Below are 24,562 nucleotides of genomic sequence, written 5' to 3' on the forward strand. Positions count from 1 at the left end.
GTAGATTTAGGAGCTTTGTCTTTTGACACCCAAGTTTGAAAAACATGGCTGCAGGCAGCGGTGCAAACTACATAATCTCCCTCCTTTATAATGAGGGAAACACTGAAATACGTTTCTAATAAGTGAGGATAATGTGATGTGGAATATGCAGCCTCTGGGTTACCTCTTGTTGTTTTTTAATTAAATCCAGGAAAGTTTGTTTTGTTTAGGAGCTTTGTAAGCTGAGAGTTGTGGAGTACCAGTTTTGCACAGAACTACTGTTTTGCTGCTTGAACAGAACCACCACCACGGCCAATTCACTGGCACGGTGGAGAAGACCGAGCAGCTAACGTGGATGCTGTAATTACTGTGTAACCAGGGTGCCTCGGCTGCCTGAGCTCACATACTGTATTTCATAGGCACTAAAATATCTTTAAAAACAAACAAAAACTACCACATGCTTGCACCATTTGGGAGACGCGCAACCTATTTTATCACCAGCCACAACTTGCTAATGGAACAATAGGAACCACCGTAGCCTCGGATGACTGTTCTGAGGATGTTTCATAAGGGCCTCTGAGTCATCTCCCATCTATTGGTTTCAGTGTTTCACCAACCAGGTGCAGGCAAGTAAGATACTCATCTGCCCTTTTGCCAACATGCCAGCAGCTATAACTGTAAAAACCTCTTCGTCTAAGCTTAGTCACAAGCACTTCAGATAACTCATTGCCCAAATGTTGTCCCATCACCATGTACTGCCATCAGACTCTTCTTTTCCTTTTTCTTTTCCTCTTTGCATTTCAAACGCTGATTTCTAACACCACAGGTTGGTCTTTCACTGCTTTGCTCCGTAGGAAGAAGAGCTATGATAGGGCGCATGTGAAAGCCTGTGCTAGTGGTCAAGCAACAGGAGGCAAATTGTACACACAAAAAAGGGCTATGCTTTGCTGCAGAATACAACTCTGTTCAAATAGACTCGTTTCAGAATCAAAAAGGCAACTGTTCTTCTGGCTCTGAGTTGTCAGGAGAGACAAGTAATAGTCACAACTTCAACTTTCACAAGGCTGAAGCTCACAAGTTGCCTGCCCATAGTAGTAAGTCTCAGGTGCTTTGCATGTTGCTAATGGAATAATTAATCCCGCCTGCCTGCATCTCATAGAGTGGTAAAGCAGGGTGGGTATGGCTGCTGAGGGATATGTGGTCTCCTCTGGATGCTCTTGTTTTGAAGGTGAGATTATACCTTATGAAGCCTAGGATCTAGGAGTAGGTTAGAAGAATGAGTTGTTTTTCAGCTTATGTTGATAAGGAGACTTGTTAGAAGTTCACTATATTGATATGTCTTGTAGAAGCTTCTGTACTTAGTGGAAAACGTGTTTGGGTGCACTGACTTTGAAATGGTAGGTTTTGCATCCTTTTTCCACTTTCCTTAAAAGATGCTTTAGGTTACTGGCACTTCTGTGAGTTGGAAACCATTCTTTACAGCTGTTCATACATCTGTGCATTCTCATCCCTCTGTACATTCAGAGGGTTGCACAAAATCCTCCAATGGTGTTGTGCTGTAGTTGTACGGTTCGAAATAGTGACTACATTGTGGTCTTGCATCTCTGTGATCATGCCCTTTAATAATAGACATTCTTCTGTGCATGCGTAAAAGTTTATTTTGTTGATTTTTTTTCCCACTTTGCTTAAAAAAAATACTGTTTACAATAGCTCCCTGGTTTTTTTTAATTATTATGATTATTTAAAAAAAATAAATATGGAAGACTTATGAGATGATTGGTTTCCCAAATAGGCTTTATCTGGTATGAGGAAGGGAGACTTGTCTTTCCTCACAGAGGTCTTTGTGGTGTCTTTAGATAGACAGCTCTATGCTCTAAAACACATTTAAGGAAACTGCATGGTAGGATAAGGTACTGAAATAAAAACCAAGTGCTAGATTCTAATAAACCTTTCAATACAGAAAAGCCTAAACATGTCTGGGACTGTTTGGCTAATTGTTAGCTGGGTTGGTATCTTTGCTTAGGCTCCCATTTAAAGAGGTAAAATATTTGTCTTTGCAGATAAGCTGTGGGCAATTTCTAACCAAAGCCTTTTTGTTGCTGTCTTTAGCTGTGTGACTCTATTGGTGTGGAAGGGGCCAGTTCTGTGAATTTGTCACTGGTTTGTAGTGGTAGCACAAATCCCTCCCTGATGGAAGAGGAAGAAAATAGTCCCTCTTCCATCGATAGCAAACAACAATTAGAGCAGTAGTTAATCACTTGTTTATTTATAGACCAGAATGGGCTGTGCTTCCATCTAGTTTGACTTCCTGTGTATTCAGGCTATGCGTTTTCCTTTAGACTTTGTAGGGGGAAGTGCTTTGTGGTGTGGCTTTTTGTTTGGCTGTCTTTTTTTTTTTTAGGAAAGAAAAGGAAAAAAAAAAAAATTTTTTTTTTTTTTCTAAAAGCTGAACGCTATAGTGAGTCCACTAGCTGTCCTGGTAAGCTGTTTCAATCTTTGTGCCCTCCATCCCAATAAACGGCATCTGAATTCAGGGTTATGTTTCTGTAATGTCTATACCCAGCTCTGTGAGTGTTTTGGCTTTGCCAGGGAGGATGGAAAGCTGCTTGCTGTCAGAGCTTGCTCCTGTGTAAGTATTTGCAGGCAGCAGACAAGGCACCTCTCAACTTTCTGTTCAATGTGCTGCACTAACTGTGCTCCTTAAGCCTTCCACTTAGTTTTTCTTCCCCATCCTTTGCTCCCTTTCTGCAGGTGTCCTTTGAGCTGCACCCAGTGCTCCCACGCCTTTCCTGAACAGGACTGTGTCTAACAGTTGCACAGTTGTCTTACCTGTGCTCTAAATGTCGTTTCCTTGCTTCTGCCTGGTGGCCCCTTTTTATACCCCTGAGGGTTATGTTGGCGCATCTAGCCCCACCAGCATTGCTTCCAGCTCTAATCGAAGTAGTGACCAAGGATATATCTGTAACCTTTCCAAGCAGAGCCTTCCACCCTGAAGGTGTGATTTGTGTTTCTCCTTCCTAGATGTATCATTGGGCTGCCAAATTACTTCTCTTCTCTGCTGCCTGTCCTTTTTGCTCCATGCTATCCTACCCAGCTTTGTGTCAGTGGGTAACTTTGCCAGGAAAGAGCTTTAGAGCCACTGTGTCTAAGGGAAACATTTCAAACAGTGACTGAGCTGACCTAATAGCTTGCAGCTGCCAAAAGGGATATTCCCCTTCCCATCACCTGCTTGCTGGTGCTGACTCTGGCACTTGTTTGGCCCCTCAGCAGACCTATCCAGCTAACTATGCAGACACCCTTCCTTCTCCTCCTAGATATAAAATGACCAGCAAAATAAGTTCATTTCTGCTGGGCTAGTTTGCTGGTTTAGTGGCTGCATCAGCTCAGGCAGGGATCAGATGGACACAGGGAAAGCAGCAAGAGGAAATATGTGGAGGTGGGTGGCAGGGGTAGGGAACAACTTTTTTCAGCAGCAGTGAGCTCTCGGATTGTCTCAGCTGCCTCCTGCAGGCCTGCTCTAGTAGGTGACCTGCCAGCTGGATTGTACCCATATAAATGCCATGGCCAGGATGGGTTTGTCATAGTTCAGGTGAGCGGGACCATTGCTGGTGGTGTGATGCCCAGCAACTATCAAACAGCTGCCAGCACAAATTTTGAACTATGAAGTCCCGTGGCCACTCTAATGGCTCTATGGCAGCAGGATGCTAGAGAGAGACTTGTGGGCATGTTCCTTGGCACAGAAAATCTGGGGTCAGGATTTAAGTGGTTGTAACTCGTGATTCCTTTTGTTAGTGAATAAGAAACTATCCCTGTAAATCCTCCTTGTAAAAGTCCTGCTGATTAATAGCTCATGGTTATTGGCCATGTTTTGTGACCAAGCATTAAGCCAACTTTTAGCTTGTCTTCTTTGCTGTCACATTAGTTCGCCGTGTCATGTGAAGCCTTTTAGGCAAGATGTTATGTGGTCTAGGGATTCTAGTGCATAGGACTAGCCCAGATACATGCTATTGGAAGAGTTGTATTTAGCAACCATATCTATACCCTGCCAAAAAACCCACACCGGCCCAAAATGAAAGGCTTGTTTGACAATGCTGAAAGGCATTAATTAAATTTTTAGCCTCTCCTCAAATTCCTTGTTGATGGCATCCCAAATTGATAGTTCCATTATTTCATGTAAGGATGATGTCAGGCTAATTGACTTATTACCTCTGCTTTCCTCTTGTCCCTTTACATTTCAGGATTATGCTGGCAGTCCTTCAAATGCTCCGAGTTGTATTAGTGTTCCAGGATTTGTTAAAAATCAGTATTGTTAGTACAGAACAACTTAGCAATTTTGTTAGGCATATGTTATGTGATGCTACTTAATTTTGAAAACATTCACCTTCAGCAGGATGCTGCCTTGTCTTTTCCTCAGTTACAAATTGTACCTTTTCTATTGCATAAGTTTAAGAAATGGGTTTTGAAAGTATTGTTTGTCTAAATACTGGTATCTGTGGATGCAGAGGTGAAACTAATCAATCTTCTAAACCACTTCAAGTTGGCAGCCACCCAATTCCTTCCTCATATAACTTCCATTTTTCTCTTTCCTCTTCCAAGAATCTGTAAGTTTTGCTATCTTTTTCTGTTTTATCTTGAGGACAGGGAAATTGCCACAGCAGAGAGCCTTTACACCAACTTGCATGTCCTGAGGCTAATGTGGTAGTCATGGGTGGGTTCTGGCCCTTTGCATGGATTTGAAGTAAGAGGTGTTGAAGAGAGCTAGGTTTTCAAGCAGGCAGCCCAAACAATACAAGAGAACAAAACTAACTGTAACTGGTGGGACCGTAGCATAGAAAAATCTTCAGCCATGCGAGTTAGGCTTTTCTTGACCATTGTTCAGTTGGAGAGCTTCCCAAGGAGGAGGAAAGCAGCCCTTTCTGAAACAGGCTAGTGTGAATGCCCTATAGCAGTGTCATCTTAGCACACCTCTGCTGCAGATGCATCTTCAAGGGATAGATGCATATTAAAGATGGATGCTTAGTGTGAATAAAAGCATGAATGATGCCATTCTGTACCAAAAGCATGGTACAGAACCTCTTGTGGAAAATGAACAGCATCCAAAACATACAATTGTTAGGTATTAATTTTGTTCTGTGGGGAAATGAACAGATTTAGTGTGTGTGTATGAATGCACAGGAATGTACGCATATGGTTGTATACATAAATATAGAAGTATGGTTTCCTAAAGGATTCCAAAGTTACCTTAGCTTGAGTTAGCTATTCCTAGTGTATTGGCAGAGTAAGTAAATAAAGCAGCCACTACACAGTGTGATGTGCTAGTACAGGAGTGCATTGCCTTACCTGGCCTTTACACTGTTTCACTGACCACTTGGCAGATGTCAAAATTAAAGCTTATCTTCAGAGCTCTGGTAGTGGCCAGTGAGGGTCACCTTTTTCTAGGTTGCTGTGTTTGGCACATGGTATGTTAGATTTGTGCACTACTGCACTTTACTTGGTTTGAGTGGATTGCCCTAATGATTTCCTGAGTGTCTTAAAATTCTAATTCTAACTCTCTCTCTAAATCTCCCCTGGAGAAGGGGAGATTTAGATTGGATATTAGGAAAAAATTCTTTACCATGAGGGTGGTGGAACACTGGAACAGGTTGCCCAGGGAGGTGGCTGAGGCCCCTTCCCTTGAGATATTCAAGGTGAAGCTCGACGAGGCCCTGGGCAACCTGGTCTAGTTGGGGGTGTCCCTGCTGACTGCGGGGAGGTTGGACTAGATGACCTTTGGAGATCCCTTCCGGCCAGGACCAATCTATGAATTAATTAACCTATTTCATTGCATCAGAATATTTTCTTTGTATGTGGCTCAAGGTAGTGGTGAGATCCTCCATCCTCTCTCCAGTTCATGACTTCTTTGAGACTTTGACTGGCTAGGCGGCCCTTTCTTTTCTCTTGACAAGCCTCTTTCTTCCTGCCAGGATTTCTGTAATTTGTATCATGCCGTGCTCTTATTCTCTTCTGCTCTCGATCCCAATTCTGTTGTCAGTCCTTTTATTTTTATCCGCTTCTTAATCTCTTTTAAAGCCTCTGTGTATCAGCATCTAGTTTCTTTGTTCTGCCTCTGGAAAATATCACTGATCTGCACCCAGGTGCTTGCAGAGAGGGTGAAGAAAACTGGCTTCTTTGGGCTTCAGCTCTCCTCTTGCCGCTCTTTGAAGGTGAATCATTCATGGTAGTGACTTGCTATCGTTACCTCCCTGTGGAATTTTAGTTCATTGTGATAGTTAAAAAGTAATCGAATGACACTGTGCAGACTTCCCTCCACTTTAGTTTTCATTTCAGCAGGAGCTACGAACCCCTGTCAAAGATCAGGGCTCTGCTGTGCACATGAAGGCTGTGCGATGTAACGGAAAGATGGTCGCTGTCTCAGCGAATTTGCGGTTGAGGGGTTGAAGCGTTTTGCTTTCGTGTGCCAGGAGCGTTTGAGACTGTTTAGCTGAAGGAGAGAGGGTGAGCTGGGACAGGGGTGCAGTAGCAGGTCCTTTGAGAGACACTGCGAAGGGGGTCTTTAGCGGATTTGCACGGTACATTACTCGTGCAACAGTATGTCAGACGTTAAAAGCCCCAGAGTCCAAGGAACGGGCAACGGTAATGGGCTTTCCTTCGTGAGTGGAGAGCAACGATTACAAATTCCATCCAGGAGCCTGCCAAATAAACAGTTTAAGGGAGAACATGACCGATCTGAGAGCAAAGATGCTTCATTAAGATGAGCTCCTCCTGTCATGTGCACAACGGCTTCATGGAGAAGAGGACTGCGGCTGTGTGGATTATGGCCGATCCAGACAAGCAGGCTGCGGAGTAAGCTGTCATGTGCTATGACACCGGGTAATGCAAATCAACTCTGTTCCAGGAAAGCCATTTCCATGTCAGCCTCTACATGAAAATTATCTGACTTGAACAAGGGTTTCTTTATGAAGTTGGGAGAATTATTCTTAAGGGTTGGAATTTGTTTCTGTCATGGAGGAATGGCCAGAATGGACTTCAAAGTGCAGTCTGAAGATGAGATAATGTGCAACAAGCACTTTTTTTTTTTTTTATAACCAGCAGCCCAGAGAGGAACACATCAGCTTAAAAAGTATATTTCTGTCTGAACGGTCCAACCTGCTGTTTTACAAGTAACGTGCAGTGTTACTGCATATTCCAGTGATTAAAGAAGGAAAATACCTTTCAGTCCATTCTGCTCTGGATTCGACACTTTGTGCGTACCCAGTGTTGCTATTCCTGTGTGTAGTGTGTTCCTCAGTCTCCTTACGGCTTGAAGAATGGGTGATTCAGAGCTCCAGGAAACCCCAATTGCTTTTGTTTTGCTTTTAATCTGGATAGCACTTGGGAGCAACGCTTGAGCCCACTTTTTTGAGGCAGTTTTTCGAATCCAGAGAATCTCCTTGAAGTTTGCTTCCTGCGATCCTTTCATCCAGTCTGTTTGAAATTCTGCTTTTCCTTTGGCTTTGTTTGGCATCTATTCAACTACCTTCTGTTCTGTAGTAGGTATCAGCCTTTGTTAGTGGCCCACGATAGCTTACTCAGGCTGGTGATGGTGACTGACTGCTCAAGCACACTGAAAGGTGATTGAAATAATTAATTTCACTGCTCTTCCTCTCTCATGCCTATAGTTGCTAACGGGTATTCTGCTGGTGCTGGGGGAGGGAATAAGAGTTATGCATATTCCTTGCTATGTCTACTTTGTCTCCTGCAAGATGAGTTCACATTATGAAAAAAACTGAGTTACTCCTCTTTCATGACAGGCTCAACTCCTGTCAGTCCATAGGTACTCAAGAAGTCATGAATAAGCCACAAAGGAAAAGAAGAGGCTGACTTTATTTTCTGTATTTCCAGAAGCCTTTGAACCCCACTTGTGTACTTCCACTCACTCTTTGTGTGCAGGAGCCTTGAGGTTGGAAGGATTGTCTCTTCTTCCCTTCAGGAATTAACGATGTTCTTCCTTGGTGACCACAGTGCTTTGTTGCTTTTCACGAAGGGAGCTCCAGACACTCTTCGCTTTAATTCTAGTGGTGTTAAACCATTCAGCAAAACACAGAACTCTGTACTCGCACTATTTAGATGCATGCATGGTAGCTTTTCTTGTTCAATTCTTGGGCTTTGCGGCCAGCACTGGTGCTATTTTGTGATGTAGCAGACTGTCATTTGTTCCCAAAAGCATTCTCGCTACCAGTGGGTCCTTCTATGCTGCTTTATGTGGCTGGTTCAGCCACCTGCCAGGATGTGGGATGGCTTCTTCAGAGGTGTTTGTGCCTACTTTGTACCTGAATGATGTGGAAATGAAATGTGTCTGAAGTGTAATTTAATAATTTGTGGTGTTTTTTATTTGGTTTTGGGAATGATGGAGAATGAGAGAAACAGAGAAATGAAAATCTGAGCAAGAAAAGATTCTCATGGCATCAGAGTACTCCCAGTTTTCAAGTCATGGGGAGCAGGCAGAGTCTTCAGTATTAATTTCAAGTTTATCATAGGCTGTCTGGTATGTACAGTATTATAGCATCTTTCCTGTAATTAAGGGTCAGATGATGTTGTCATTGTCACCCCTTTACTATAATGGATTAGAACTTGCATAAAATAACTAGCTATGAGCTGAGATTTTATGTGCATTCTCAGACTGAGAGCCAGCACTTCTTTTATTTTTAATCTGGCATACTTAATTATAGGCGGGTCTGAGAGCACCACAAATTAAGATTGTGTGTTGCTCCCATTATACAACTCTGTTTTCAATTGCTTATTGCTCTATCAAGCTCTATGCAGCTGGGCTTGAAGTTTTCTAGGCCTGGTGCGTGCCTTAGGTGGAAGTATTGAAAAATTTCAATAATTTCTGAGACAAAGGCTAAAGAAATATGTTGGTTTGCTGGTTTTGTTTTTGCAATCTTTCTGGTTTGGGTTTGGTTTATTATTACTCTTTAGAGGTTGTGTTTGATTTTTATATTGGCTTTGACCCAGGGATTCAATATTTGGTGAGAGGAGGTGGTTTTTGCCACCTCCTTTTTTGAGAGGATGTACTTTTTGCCTTTCTCATGCAAATCTGGGCAAAATTGTAAGGCTTTGGAAAATTGCAGTTAGCACACAATCACTAGAATCTCTTACGTTTATATATAAATTTTAAGCTAATATTTCTGATTCTGCCTTTGGTAATCGTATTCCCACCCTTTGTCTGTGCTGAGGGCTGACCAGGCAGCAAGTCCCTGAGAGCAGTCCAGCTTGCTCCAATTACAGGGACTGAGAAAAGCATTTCTGCAATGGATCCCCCATGTGATAGCATCAATGAGGCTTGGGACTAAAGTGGGGAGCCCGTCTCACCCCTCCACCAGCCCTTTTCCCCTTGACTCACCCGCCACCTGTGTGTAGTGCTGCTGAGGAGAAGAGAAAGGTTGTGTGCTGTGGGTGTCAAAGTGATAAGAAAGGAGGGGACTTGTGCAAGCAGTCTTGGGATGAATCGCTGCATGGAGGATGGTGAATGGTTGATACGAAACAGCATGGGACTGTGTTGGGAAGGGATCAGTTGGGGAGCTCATAATGGGAGGTGAGGCAGAGGCTGGACGAGGGGAGAAGTGCAGGTCTGCTCAAGTGAGAAGCGGAGATTGGGGCTGGGGTGATGGCAGGTCCATGGATGAGGAAGAGTGGGGATGTGGTGGTGCTGCCAGAGGAGCAGATGAGGGTTCACTGGTGAGGTGTCAGCACCTAGCAAGGAGCCCAGCATTTTCTTTTAGGAACTCTTCAATTCTGCTGTTTTTTCACTCTAAGGAACTATTAACAAGACCCTCTGGCAAGCTATGCCTCACAGCTCCCTTGTGTGAAAGACAACCTGCTTCTTCTGTCAGCTCCACCATTAGCTCACTTGGCAAAGGTCTCTGCCATAGTCCTAGGGTCTTTTGATGACCCTTGGGGATTCAAAATGATGCAATGTGATGGATTTTTAATGAGCTTTTAAAAAACCTGAGAACTTGCACAGAAAATTGCATTACAGGCACATTATTGAGGTTGTAAAGTCAAGTGCACACAAGTTAGGAAATGCCAGAACAAAGTTGGGCTGTGGACCATTAATTCAGGCTCTCTGTACACTATGAAATGATCTCTGGTGCTCTGATCACATCTGTTTCTGGTCAGCAGGACCTCTGCCACGTTCAGTGCACTGGATGGATGGTGGCCCCTTGATGTTAACTTAAAAATAAATACATAAAATAATTATTTCATGTGTTGTATAATCATGAGGTTTGTCTGCATTTATCCAGAACTGTCTAAAGGGAGGTGAATTGTCCCTGCAGTCTGTCAGAGCTCCTCGTTTGAGACTACAAGTGGGGAAGATGCCTGGCGGTTTGTTCCAGTAACTCTTTCTGTCTATGCTTTAGTGACTGCCATATGTACGCTGACAGGCTGGTCTCAAAAAGGCAGGAAGGACCTCACCTTCAGTCAAGGAAGACATCTCAGGCCCAAAAGCACTGGGAGACATTGAGCCTCTTGAAGCAATTTTGTCTTTCTCAGGGCTTTCCCTGGCACAGTGTGACTCCATGCAGCCCTTGTGCCAGCTGGTCTGTAATAGCACTGAGTGGCTCTGAACGTACTGTTGCTGTTGAGGAATGTGGTACAAGACCTGAGCTCTAAAACCAGTTCCCTGACAGCAACAGACATCAAGCAAGTTGTCTGATAGACTAGAACTGCATGGATTAAAAAATGAAAGGCAGCTGAGGTAGGTACGTACTAATGGGAATACAACTTGGCTTTGCCTGCAGGGCACATCACTACTTGATGTGCATGCAAGATAGCATTTCAGAAATGCAGCCACCATAGCATCGCAACGCCTTTTTTGACCCTATGAAATAATGGGCCAGCAGCCTAGGCAGTACCTCCTTCATGGCAATGAAAAGCCAGAATGATCAGACTCCCAAGCAGATTTTCCTCCCTCGATTTAAACATGAAACTGCGTCCCTCGTCCATACCATTATTCATGGTATGTAGGAGTGGTTGAGATGCATACAGAAACAGGCGCCATGTTTTCTGCGAACGGAGGTGCGTCACTAGGATATGAACCTGCATAACAATTAGGAAGACTAATTAAGCTGAAACTTCATGTCCTTTTAATTATGCAATTAAGACGTCCAATTACAAAATTAAGATATGTAATTACGTGGGGAGGAATAAAACACTTTATGAAATTTTACTATGGTTTCTGAAAACTGTGTTTCTAACAATGCACCTGTTTATGCAAATGTCAGTGTTCCTGGCTGGAGCAAGAACATTTATGGCCTTGAGGTGGTACCATTTTCTTCTGTGTGCCTCGCAATATCTGTGGGAATAAAATGGGGGAAGAGGAAATTTCTCCTTAAGAAAGGTATGGTACTGGTGGTCCGAGGGAGTGAAAGAAAGGCTAGGCCTGTGGTTAGGGCAGCGGGGCTGTGACGTTGGAGCTGAGGGTATCTATCAGCTCTGACTCAGGCTTCCTGTGGGCGTTGTGTATGGCCTCAGATACGCACCAGACTTCAGATCTGCTGTGGACACTCCTCCTGGTGAGGAGACCACCCTTTGCATCCACAGGGGGTGGAGGTCCCGCCTCCTTTCCCAAGGATATATGCTTCTATAAGGAGGCAACAGACTCTTCTGCAGTTGACCTCCGTCATTTTGTTTAAAGGTGTTGAGCCAATGATGAAGGGCTGAAGCTGTGGATTTATGACTCTTGTTCGTCTCCTCTTTATTTGGAAATAAAGTGTGAAGTGCCCAGTGTGAAGGGGCTGCACTCTGAGAGAGGTGATGAAATATTGTCATTGGCCTGCTGTACGGACCATCTGTCTCTCCCAGGGCTACTCTGGAGCATGGTGAAGCATGTTGCTTCTCTGTATTGGCTTTTTCATTTAATTGGCCTTGATTCACTGCTAATTTCTTTCTTTTTTTTTTTTTTTTTTTTTTTTAAATCAAAGTAATGCCCGAAACTTTAAACACAGTGACAACCTGCAGCCTTACTACAACCAGTCCCTTGAGCCTATCAGTTCTCTTAAAGTAAGAAACACTAAAAAGATTGTTCAGCAGACCAGAACAGTATGGATTAAAAAATGGTTGTTAGAAGATAGATGACATATAAATTTAATATTGGGGACATAATTTGACCTTTCCTGCACGCTGTTCCTGGTGCATTAGCAAGTCTTTCAATGAAATAATAATCCTATGATCATTTAGGTTTTGCACCTGGAAAACATCTGCCCCTGTGGAGGCAGAATGTGCAAGTGTGTAATGTCAGTCTTTTTCTTGTGCAATTATGTAAAAATTAGAACACTGGTGGTGTATGCAAGTGATTAAGGAGAGCAAGCATTACATGGAAGTTCTCATTATCTCTGAAACTACTATTATAGCCCTACAAATTCATAGTTAAAAAGTATAGATTCATTGAGCTCAAAAATGAAATTGCAGTACTCAAATAGTAATAATTCTTTACTCTGAGCCTGGTATTCTACACAACCAAGTGTATTTTCTTTCAACAGAAACCTCACTTTCCATCAGGGGTACTGCTAGGTAACAGTAAAGAGCAATTTGATAACTCTTGTTGACTAAGGTTAGTAGAACAGGTTATGAGAGAGAGATACTTTCCCCATTGTTTCTCTCTTCTGCTTTGTGAGAGAACGCTTCAGGACCTACCTGTCTTTTGAGGATGGACAGCTGATTTAATTTTGTGTTTTGTTTTGGTTTTCTTTTGGTGAGTACGCTTTCTGGAGGTAATAACCAGAGGTGGTTGTATCCATCTGGGGTGGGATCCGCTTATGGCTGCAATACTCACCCAGTTGCAAGATCTGGGTTCTGCATGTTCCTCTATCAGAATGGGACCAGATAATGATTTTCTGTCTTAAATATCTTGAGCATCAGACAAGAGGAAAGACTTGTGTGATGGCAGCTCTCCAGTGACCCTGCTGCAGTATTTGTAAGGCAAAATTTCCCTGAGAACACCAAGAGCAGAAAGTCCAACTCTGCAGCTAGCTCAGGGATGATATCAATGTTTTGGTGAGACCAGCTTTCTAGGCAGTGCTCCCAGGAGTGCTTGTATATTTTATATAAGTCATCACTGTACTGTTAGGGGAGGCTACAATTATTTTGTATATTATCATTACTTTGTAAGCAAAATATATTCCAGTGTTTACTGGGATCTGGTGTCGGTATATGTAAATAGAGGCAAATAGGTGAAAATGCATGATGATTATCTCTCATTTGGCAGGAATGATTTCCATTATCTCAGCAAAATACTTTGTTTTCCCACTCAGTCTTCCAAAATAACGCACCTCCCAGCTCCCAACAATGAGATTAAATAACATCACTTTTTTATCTCTGAGTGTCCTAGTTTATAGCTTTCAGATATTATTAGGTTGTACATTACTTAAATGTAGAAGGAATGACGCACTTTCTCTATTGAGAGAAATTTGGAGTAATTTCAATAGTATGTTGAACTCTGATGCAGAATTGGCAACTCTGTAATGTTATCCGCTACACAAATTGATTGCACTTAATGGTAGACTCTATAGTACTTTTTTCTCGCAGTACTGATCAGTACTGACCTGGCTGGGCAGTTGTCTAGTTGTGTTGTTTATATATCCATCACAACTTATGTTAATTATCTGTTGATTTTAACTATTTCTCCTTATTTTTTTGCATGGTGCTTTGTGGAGAGAAGCTCATATTTCAGAGAGTTTAATGTGCCATGCTGGCCTACAGGAATGTATTTGGCATATTAACTTTCTTTTAACAGTCGTGTTTAATATATACAGAGAGTATCTAGCTCTGAGAGACCATTTGAACGTCTTCAAAGAGTTATTGAATTGTTTATTGATCTGCTTCATTACTGCTGTTCCTCTGGTTCCTTCTGATGTCTTGTCACTTCGTTCAAAATATAATGCCAGGGTTTTAAATTAATAGTTGTGAAGGAAGCCCTACATGTGTAAATATTAGGGTATGTTTCTCCTTTGAGTGAGAATGTGCTAGATTGTCCAGTAAATATTGCTACCATCAGGTTTTATCCTTTTTCATGCCCCTCCCTTCACACAAAGACTCCTTCCTCTCTTCCTCTTAAGAAAACTGAAGTGTCTGAGGTTTTATCTTTTAAGTTTTATAACAGTCTAATCTCTTATTTTGCCATTGGAAGCTTATAGACTAGTTCCATGCTTAGGAGAATAAATTTCATTAATTTCCCCTCCTTCACTTTAATCTTTTCCATGTGTCTCTCTTACATTGGTTAAATTAATGAATTAAAAGTGCTTGCTGATTTTTTTTTTTATTATTATTTTTTTTTTCTCCTTTCATTAATTTATTTAATCACTCTTTGAAGCTTTTTAAGCTTCCGGAATAGATGACATCCCATGGCAAGGAGTTCCATAGTTAGTATATTGGTTATTTGGAAAAGTGCTTCATTTTTAATCCTGCCACCTGAATATTCATTTGTGGGGTTTAATAATTTTTATTTAACAGTGAGTAATAATTATTTACTTATTCTCTCGAAGCCATGCAGGATCTTAAAGGTATTTGCCATATCCTGCATCAGTTGCTTCTTTTTCCAGTGTTAAGATTATAGCCTGTCTGCTTACTTCTTGTACAGAAGTTGTTCCTTATCTTTGGTCATGGTCACCTCTCAGTATCTCTTCTATTTCAAGATTGTGCATTTTACTTGGGTCTTCCAGTCCATTGGTTGGTTGTCTACCCTTAGTGTGCACCCACAGCAGCAGCAGGAGGTTGCCTGCTATCAGATTAATTTTTATGATAAGGCAACACAGAAGTGTGTTAAATGGCAGAGCGAGAACTAAGACTTCCTGATGGTTACAAGGCAGGCTCAGAACTGTTTCATTTATAGGTGCAGCTTCCGCAGATGAACATTTTGTGACTGTCTACAAGGCAACCCTGCTTGTTTGCACTCTTCCAGCTTCAAGCCCACCTGCCCTTCCCAGCAACAAAAGCTGGCCACTGTTTTTCCCCCTGCCCTCAGCACGCAGCTCAGCGAGTCACTGGCCAAGTGTGCGTCATGGGTGTGCTGAGTAGCCGAATCACATAAATTAGCCTGTTCGAGTTAGCAGTTGCTTCTGGCTGAAAAGATAAAGGTTTGTGCCACAAAGCTGTCAGATTCATGTATTGCTGATGTTCATCGTGTGTTACAGTGGTCAATTTTTATTTTCTTCTTTTTTAAAAGAAGCTCCAAGTCACTCCTTTCTCTCTCTTCCCCCACCCAAAATGATGGGAATGAACTGATATATTGCAGAGGTGGGGGAAAAGGCTCTTAAAATACTATTTAAGGTTGCAGAACATAAGCTGTTACATTAGAAATGGCCAAGGTCAAGATTACCTGTGCAATGTTAGATTTTCCCTCTTTTGTGCATGCAGCACCATCGGTCTTTAAGGGCTTGCATACTGTCTTTTCTGTGAAACTGCAGATATTTCAACAATACTAGAAATATTGTGTAATCATAGAGTAGAGCTAGGTGTATTTATTGATGAGATTTCTTTTTTTTCCTGCTAGGCCTACCCTTTCATTGTTGTATTTCAGTGTGTAGCTTGACTACAGCGCTTCTGTTTCCTGTCTCATTGTGAACTGTGTTTCCTTACCTTTTGAAAACGTACTTCAAATGTAACTGAATAAAAAGCATCACAGAAAACCATGTTAGGAAGGGAAAAGGGTAAGCAAATCCTTGGCTGTATGGAGCTGCAGTAATGTTCAGAAGCTGACAAAGATGAACTGCTCATCTAAGCATAAATTGTCTTCTGAACCTGGGTGTTTCTTGTCTTGTGAAACGGGGTGCCCTGTACTCATTAGTTTTGTTCCTTTTAAAATATTTGGTGATCACATTGTTTGCTTTGTGTAGCATAAGGCTCTTACAGCCACAGTTTACTTTGCAGACCATGAAGATAAGGAGTCTATGGAGTGTCCATTCTACAATGAAATTAGGAGTTAACTGTAGCCCAGCCTGGTGTTTTGTCATCTGCTATGTGTTTTACAGTGAAAACATCCAGGATCAAATGCTGAAAAATTGATGGGTTTCCACTGAGAGAGATTTTAATCTTTTCCACTGTTTGCATACAGAAGATGAGGACTTTGCTGTGACACTTTAGTAAGATTTCAAACAGCAGCAAAAAATCCTCTCTTGCAAAGAAAATGTATCGTGTAGGCTGTTTGTTGTTTTGAAGTTAAAATATTTTTCCCCAAAGAGTATTAGTTGTTTCAATAAGGAAAATTCTTGGATTTTTTAAAAAGTGGTTAAGTATCCCAAGAGTCAATAATATGTATAAAACGTGTAGTAAATGTCCACTTCTGTGTATTTATTCCATGATACCCTGTCACACAGAAATAGTGCCCTTGCATAGACTGAAAATGCATCATTTCTATAGAGAGGGTTTGGTTTTGCAGTGGTTTGCACTGCCCCATAAAAAGAACATCGTTGCTATTTAAAAATTGTCAAATCTGTATTTCTGATTATGATTTTTTTTTTTTAAATATCTTGACAAAAGAAAACCCATTAAGAGAACAGGTACTGTGCTGCAGGAAATCTTCTCAGGAAACAGAAATACAAAAAAACCTTGGAACTTAAGTCTCATTCTGCTTTGCCAGTCACATGAGATTTAATTCTCTTAATTTTATATATTTCATTTCACAGCGCCATTCTCTCCACCTGCAGGAAAGGAGCACTTTCTGACAGCAACTCTTCTTTTCTCTCCCCCATCCTCCCTGACCCCCAGGAATTGTGCACTGTTTGCCTGTTAGGTTAGACCAGTATATTCTTGCTTTCGTCATGTAGGGCATTTCAAATGAGGGATGTGTCGATTACGGGACCTGAAGGAGGAGAGATCCAAGTCATAGCAATGGGTTAGCATAACCTTCAGAGTCAACAAGGCTGTACACTGGGACTAAGAAGGAGTCAGCCCATTGGGATCTGAAGGCCCAGCTTCTGCTGTCTCTGTGTTATGTCAGATGACTTGCAGACTTGACAGACTAAAGAAGTTGATATCATGACCCCTGCACTATATGCAGTCCACAGTTTTCATTTTGGGCTATATTTAATTTGCTCCCCAGGACTAAACAGTCCTGCTGCACCTGGGGTTCAAAGCTGAAGGACTGCTTATTAGTTCAGACCTGCCATGCTGAGAAATGAAGTATTGGAGCAGAGCTTCAAGTTCAGTTTCCTCTCAAAAAAGTCTGGTTGCGTGTGCCAAAACTGCCCCAGACACAGAACCATCACACAGGGGGGAGGGCTTTAAAACTATGCTATTGCTCTGAGGTAAAGTGTTAATAGAGACACAGCCTTTATTAATCTTAAAGATCTCTTACCCTGATCCTCTGGTGATAGTGTTCAGCCTGATAGTATTCAGTATTATTCTGTGTCTTTGGCTAATCGAAGCTGCTGCTGTTAGCTCCTGCTCCTTCAGGTTTCATTAATTGAAGTCCACTGACTTAAATCCATTGTTTGTATTGAGAAAGGGGGAGGGGAGGAAAACAAAAAAGACTTTGGGGTTGGGTTTTTCTTTTTTCTCTTTTTCCAGTATTGTCCCTGTCAACATGCCACAGTTTCATCTGAAACAAGGGATGCATAAAGCTTTTCAGTCTGGGTTTTGTTTCCCTGTATTTTTTTATCTTTGTTTAATTTGCTGACTGGCAGCTGGAAAATCACTTAATCAGCATATCTGGCCCAAATACTAGGCTTGGCTTGAACGTACTGACAGTGTCTTGGCTCACACACAACTGAGACTAGTTTGAATTCTTGTTCTGTGGTCTGTATAGGTAGCAGTGACGGAAGACGACAATAATAGCCTGAAGATCTGTCTTGTTCCTTTCCCAGCTGTACCACAGCAGTCAAACCCCAAATGCCTGTTTTGATCTTGTTTGTAACCTCATGTAGCTTTGGAGATCACCTCTGACTTACAAGACCCTCTGTGGGAAGAGGAGCAATTCTCTACTTCCACTGCTCAATTTTCAGGCTTGTGTTTGAGTCCCTTCATTCTTTTGCTCCCTCAGAAGCACCAGTGTATTGTGTTTTTTTTCTGTGACCTGAGGAGCTGCTGAGCAATGTCACTACCTTGGCAGTTCTGTTTGGCCAACACAGAAAGCATCTTCTACCTCCCCGAACCCAGGGAAGTTGTCTGAACTAATTACTGTGGCAAGTACTATCATGACATGATCCAAAATTAACATACTATGTTATTTTTTCCAGGTACTCCACGTCTGCATTCTCCAAACTAAGCAAAGTAGGGATCCGACATCCTCCACCTCTTCCTTTCATTGGAAACCTGCTCTTTTTCCGTGAGGTAAGATATCGTTTTCTTCGTGTCTATGAAAGCGATGGGAAGAATGGATAAGGAGGTAGGAGGAATTGAAAGGAATCCTACACTTCAATGGTACCACTTCTTCAAGCTTCTCCTTCTGGGAAGAACAAGCAAAACTCAGCTTTTTAAGTGAATTTGTAGAAGTTGTTGTGTGTAAGAGGCTCTAATTTCAGGGTAAAATAAACTTGAGGGAAAGAAAATGTGTAAGCTCCCGCAGTTAATCACTTGAGCTTTTCCAAGAAAGTTCGTGCCCTCAGTGAAACAAACTTAGTTATGTGAATAGAGCAGATTATGTTAACTAGCCCCAACCAGTTTGTTCCGAGTGGTTTTTGGCTCCTCTGACTTTTCTGTTCATTTGTGCTTTTGCTGAGCGTACGCATTTATTTTAAAGCTTGTGATGTTGCTTGCTCCTGAGCAGCAACTGGAATTAGGTACCACTGAACCTAATTGAACCTTTGATCTGTGTCCCCAGTGTTGCCGTCTTGGACTGGGAGGGAGGGGAAGTACCGGAATTCTGCCTCCAGATTTCATTCCCTTATTTTTCTCACCTATCACCTTTCATTAGTCTGCTAATGCTGTGTTTTTGTTCCTTGCACAATTTCAGTAATGCTTCTAAGGGTCCAAGATCTCTTAATAACAAGGAGCTGCCATTTCTCTGGTTGAATCTTACAGTAAGATCTTTCTTGTGCATTGCTCTTGCGTTCCAGCAACTTTTCAGGAAATCTAGACTAACTCCAGCTGCTGCCCAGCTTCCTCTTTTAAGTGCCTGGTCATCAATATCCATGCTGAGATTTGAATTATTAATGAGAATATAGTGCCTCTTACCTTAGTCTTCATGGTGATTGTTCTGTCAATATCGTGACTCGTTATTAGATAAAACACATTTAAATACCAGTTTTACATGTACATCTGATTTCATTTAGAAAATAGCATAAAAGGTAGAGTTGATCTGCTCTTTATTAATCTGAACTGGAATTGACAGGGTGACTTTTAACATACAGGAGATGCTGGTGGTATGGAACAGACCAGCTCACCCTTGCCGTTCTAGTCTAAATTCAGCTGGATGGCATGAAGTTACTTGTTCTGTAGCTCTTTAGTGACAAAATCCAGTTATGATTAGTCACCTGCTAACACTTGCTGTAGGAAAAGGTGTCTGGAGGCTAAGTTACTTTGATATGTTGCAGATAGGCTTGCCCTGTACCCACATACAACTGGAAAGTTTTTGCGAACTGTTATCTATGATCTGTTAGGCAAATTTCATTACCAGAGTTGCATTCACTTAAAGGCAGCTAATGAAGAAAAGATAAACTTGATTTTACTAATTTTAGGAAAAATAAAAATTGAAGGTAGCTGTGAAATTGTACCTTGGAGTAAGAAATAATAATTCCAGACAGGTTTTTTAAACAGAGTTGAGTGGTGCAAAACTACAAACTTCACCAGGCTGTATGTCCAGCACTACAATATTTCACTGTCTGTCTTCCTGTCTGTCTATAGTCCTATCACTGCCAGTAGAAACAGGTAGGTATGAGTCCAGGCTCTTTGTAATTTTTCTTTCTTCCCTCATATATTTTGCCATGTTTTCTGGATCTACTCCTATGGCTGCTTTCTTAGAAATAGTGCCCATAGCAACCCGCTGGTAATAGGAGAGCTGCTTTTATACTGCAGGCTGTTCTCTATGAGAGCGTTTTCAGGGACACAAGTGCTCTCACTGCAGTCAGTAGAGGACAGCTTCCACTTTCCCTTCTCCAGCAGGGGAGAACCAGAGCTTGCCCATCACCTTCCTGGGGATGGGGATGGTTTTAGGGGCTTAGCTGTGAGGAGAACCGCTGCTCGTGCAGCGGTTTGTTGATGGCTGGAGTTACCCTTTCCATAGGAAGTAGTAAAACACTGATTTGTTCTGTCACTACTTCTATAACATTAAGAAGTTCTCGCAGTTACGTGTTCATGCAACCATGTCTTTTCACTGGGCTGGCTTTTTAGAGAGTCTCTTTTTAAATAAGTTCCTTCTTGGTATCAGTAATGCTGTATAGGGAAAGTGCACAAACCACACTCTAAAATCACACACATCAAATCACCAGACTATCAGTTTTTAACCCATGAACTATTTGTTTCAGAGGAGTTTCATGAATGGTGACTGAGAGGAATGAATTGATACGTGCTGTATGGGAATCTGCATATGTGTAATTTATACATTTCCAGTGTTGAATTTGGTCTCCAAATCAACACAGGTTGAAAATCCCTGCACGACAATGAGATCTAGAAGACAAAGAGAAATCAAAGCACTACAACATATACAACCTTCTATCCAAAAAGTGTCCTCATGGTTTCAGGCTTTCCTCTTAGAATATAATTGCTAGAAACTTAAGGAAAAGATAAAGGAGGAGAGGGAGTCCCTTTGACATATTCAAGTAAATCTAGGACCTGGGGATTGAAGAAAAAACTTTAAATATCAAAAGCTCTTAACAAAATTGTGGGAGTAAGCAGTATTTTTCAACTTGCAATGGAATAAATTCAAGAATTTGCTTGTCTTCTCCCTTACTCGGGTGTAACTCAGTCCTACTGAAGTGAACAGAGGCTCCTGTTTTTCCTCTGTTCATTTTATGTGTGAACAGAGCATCAGGCCATATCATCCTCTTTTTTGCTATTCTTCTTCTGTAAGTGTGCCTGAAAACAAATGAACAATGTGAGCAGGATTTGACCAGTAGTGCTGGGTTGTGTGATTTTTTTTTTTAATAAACTCCTTTAAAAAATTTCACAGAGAAAAAATTTTCTTCTTTAAAATACATTCGAAAGTTACTTCAGCGATTTCTCTAATGGTGTATTTTCTTTGAGTAAAATAAGAGTTGCTGTTAATATAGTGTCTTTGAGAGAGAAAGAGGAAATCCTGGAAGTTAAGGGGCTAAGGGAAATGCAACAGGAAAGACCTATCTCCATGAGAGAGAAGCAAACTTTAAGAGCTGATTTGGGGAAAACAAAGTTATTTTACTGTAAGTCACCCCTTCTCTCTCAAGTACAATAAAGGAAGATAATCGCACCCTGAAACTAAAACATATCCAAGTTAATTGGCTTATCTCAAAAATGAGAAGATAGGAAATTATTGCAATTCTGCAGCTGGGAAATTATCCGAGTCCAAGATATTAGATTAAAAATTCTTCCATTGCATGAGAACAATTTGTAGTGGGTAAGTCTGATGTAATAGTAAATATGATTAGACTGTTTAAAAAAAGCAGCATGTTCAATTTTCCCAATAACTGAGCGGACTTGCAGCAGACAGACCACTGTTTTGCTAGAAACTCCTGACTGTTCCCCCCACCTCCTCACACACTGCATTTTTCCTACCAATCTGTGGAAAACCATGAGGTTTGTTTGCAATAGCCGCGTAAGAGGAGACAGAAGGGTATACACAGCATGGACTTTCACACATGGATCTGCATGGGCTTCAGAGCAGCAGGTTGCAGAAAAAAAATAAACAAAACTTTCCTATTAAATCCCAGGCTAATGATTTTATTACGTGACAAATGCACTGAAAGCTGAGAAGGCACACGCAGTGCACTACCCTTCCTCCCAAAGAACCACGGCAAACACTTGACCTGTTGCTATGGCTGTGCTGTGCTTTTCTCTCCCTTTCCCATCCCATTTCTAAAAAGGCAGCGATGCTGTTTTTAAATGTCATTGGCTCTGACATTTGCATGGCTCTGGTCGCCTGGTACTGTACCTGTGTGCAGTGTTCCCTACTTAGCCTTCCGGAGAGCAGCGCTCTGCTGCTGCAGCCATGGGGCTGGCGTCTCTGGTGTTTTGGGGTGGTGGTAGGTGTGTGGTTGGCTGCCTTGTTTTGGTCCTTGGTAGGCGGGATATGCAGTTGCGCCCTGCGTACAGTTGGGTGATGTGCTTTGGGTCCTTATAACGGCGTGATCATGTGTTGCTTTCCTCCTGTTACTCCTAGCAAGCTCCAGTGATGCTTTTGACTGGCTGTGTGCTTGTATCCCTGCCTTGCATTTTAATGAAAGACTTCGCTCTCTTTAGCCCCTCTCTGCTTGGACAGGATACTCTTTGTTTACTCTGTTTGTTTCTGTCTGGCCTACTTGTAGATCCTGGGCTACCCCGGAGCGGCCCATTTCTGCTGAATGGAAGTGGGGGCTGTGTGGGTGCTTTGTCTTGCTTTCAGTTTGGGATCTGGCTAGGCTGTGTTGTTTTATGGCTGATGGGTGGGAGTGGAGAAGGGGGGAGTGCAGAGAGGAAGCAGAGAGCAAACACGATCTTTTTTTTCTACTACGCAGCTGCCAAAAGCATCCTTTGAGTTGGATGTAAAGAAAAATAAAAGGCAGAGTCCTTGCAGGAAAGAAATTAACCTCATGTCTAATTTTCAGCCTAGCAGTGTGTCAGTGCTTAGAGAGAGAGGCTGCAGCGTTTACTATTCTGGAATTTAATGACACAGCATGTAAACCCAAACAAGGTTGGAGAGAGGCAAATGGTGAGGGGAGCAAAGAGGGGGGAAAGGGGAAGAGAAGAAGAAAAGCTCTTAGGCTGTGGACTGGATTTAATTACGAGAATAACATGGCTTACACTGACAGTGAAAGCCTGCATGTGGTTTTGTGATGCTTCACACAGATAAACGAGAGAGGAATGGGATAGGGAGTGTGTGTTTTGCCACTTGATATCTGTCCATGTGGAACCAGAAAGGGCAGCTGTGGCATCACCAACCAACCTGGTTTTTTCTCCCCAGCTGGCTGTGTGCATCTGTCGTGGGCTGCTGACTGCCTGAACAGACCTCGTGGGGCATCTCAGGTCTTCTCTTACATCCTGGGAAGCCCCCCCGTGACTGGGAGGCCTGTGTACGTGTGCATTTCATGTAACATGAATACACGTGGTGCAGATCTAAACCTACCCATGTCACAGCCTGCAACGTGACAGAAAACCTGGGGTTAGACATGTTTTTGTGTCTATATTCATATGTCTATAAAGCCAGTCTCTCTTCCCTTCAAATAGGTGTATTTTCCTAGTTTCAGCTGATACTCTCTGCTACCTCCTTTGATCAGACGTTAGCATTGCCAGATACCCTGACAAAGTCGGTGTTGTATCTGTTTGCGGGAACCTAACGCAGGAAACCAAGACATCAAAATTAGCTGTCTACCACGTGACTAAATACTGTTTGCACCCTTCAGCAGGAGCTGGACCTCTGATTTCTCAGCAGAGTGTTGGGCAGAGCTGTGCTCTGGCTCACCCCCGTGTCTCCCTGGGCTTGTGGGATCTCAGCAGAGCGAGCCTGCCTCTGGGGGAGCAGCATACCTGCCTCGGGAGCCCTTCTGTAGAGGCATGATGTTCACAGCTTTTTTCCACTCAGTGTTTCTGGTAGTGGTGTTTGTGAGGTATCCCTGGATGTGATGTCAACTTTAAATAACGTTTATGGAAGCTGGAGACAGCGTTAGGATACACAAAGCAACTGCCAGGTTTTCCATGACAGAAAAAGGAGGATGAATCATTGCTGCTTTGCTGGTGAATAACAGTGACCCAAGCAATGAAGGTGGTAGTGGTCATGACAGATGCTTTTGCCCTTTCGGATGATACTGTTTTTCCTTTGAGGGAAGAAACGGGTCCCTTTCATATTCCAAGGAATGGCGTGTTGACTGTGTGGCTTCTGCCCGGAGCCACTGCCACATCTGTTTGCTGTGCAGGGCTGAGTGAGTGTTTCCCATGGACCTCAGCAGTTGTCCCTAGAAGGAGATACAAACTTTGTTGACAAGAAACATCATAGTTCTGGTATTCTTTATGTTTTGGTGGTTCCTTTTGGCATACTTTATGCTTGCTTTATTAAACACTGCATGAGGTGAAGAGGCAAAGGCTGAGGCAATGGCTGGCTGTATGTGAAGGACTTTACCTGTTAAGTGGAAAGGGGATGATGTTCTCCATGTCAGCGCAGCAAGTAAGAAGAGAGATCATGCTCCTGGCTTTCCAGGAGAATGGGATTGGACTAAATAAATTTTTTTAGTCCTTGAAATTAAAAAAGAAAGCAGTAGACTCAGGGCTGCAATGAATAAGATTAAGTTGTAACTTCCTCAGTTTACCTGTAAATCTGGAGTTCAGTGGCATCATATGCTGCTCACCTTCTTATTATGATACAGAGAAATCCATAATCAGAAAACCAGTTCTTCTATGTCAGCAGGATCAGTACATATCAATAATGGCCAGGTATCAGTTGTAATGCTAAAATTATAGCAGGCTCGTATTGGTTGTTGAGAACAGTTGTTATCCATGAGCCAAC

The 24,562-nt window shown here is 42.2% G+C and overlaps 1 protein-coding gene across 1 annotated transcript in view; it reads left to right on the forward strand.

Moving 5' to 3' along the window:
- TBXAS1 (thromboxane A synthase 1) overlaps positions 1 to 24,562 on the forward strand; it is a 233,858-nt gene that overhangs the window by 35,015 nt on the left and 174,281 nt on the right. Inside the window, exon 2 of the mRNA XM_074166688.1 lies at positions 18,192 to 18,285. Within this exon, the coding sequence (XP_074022789.1) occupies positions 18,192 to 18,285 (94 nt within the window). The remainder of the gene's footprint in view (positions 1 to 18,191; positions 18,286 to 24,562) is intronic.

This window comes from Numenius arquata, chromosome 2 (genome assembly GCF_964106895.1).
Source record: "Numenius arquata chromosome 2, bNumArq3.hap1.1, whole genome shotgun sequence".
In the NCBI taxonomy this organism is placed as follows: domain Eukaryota; kingdom Metazoa; phylum Chordata; class Aves; order Charadriiformes; family Scolopacidae; genus Numenius; species Numenius arquata.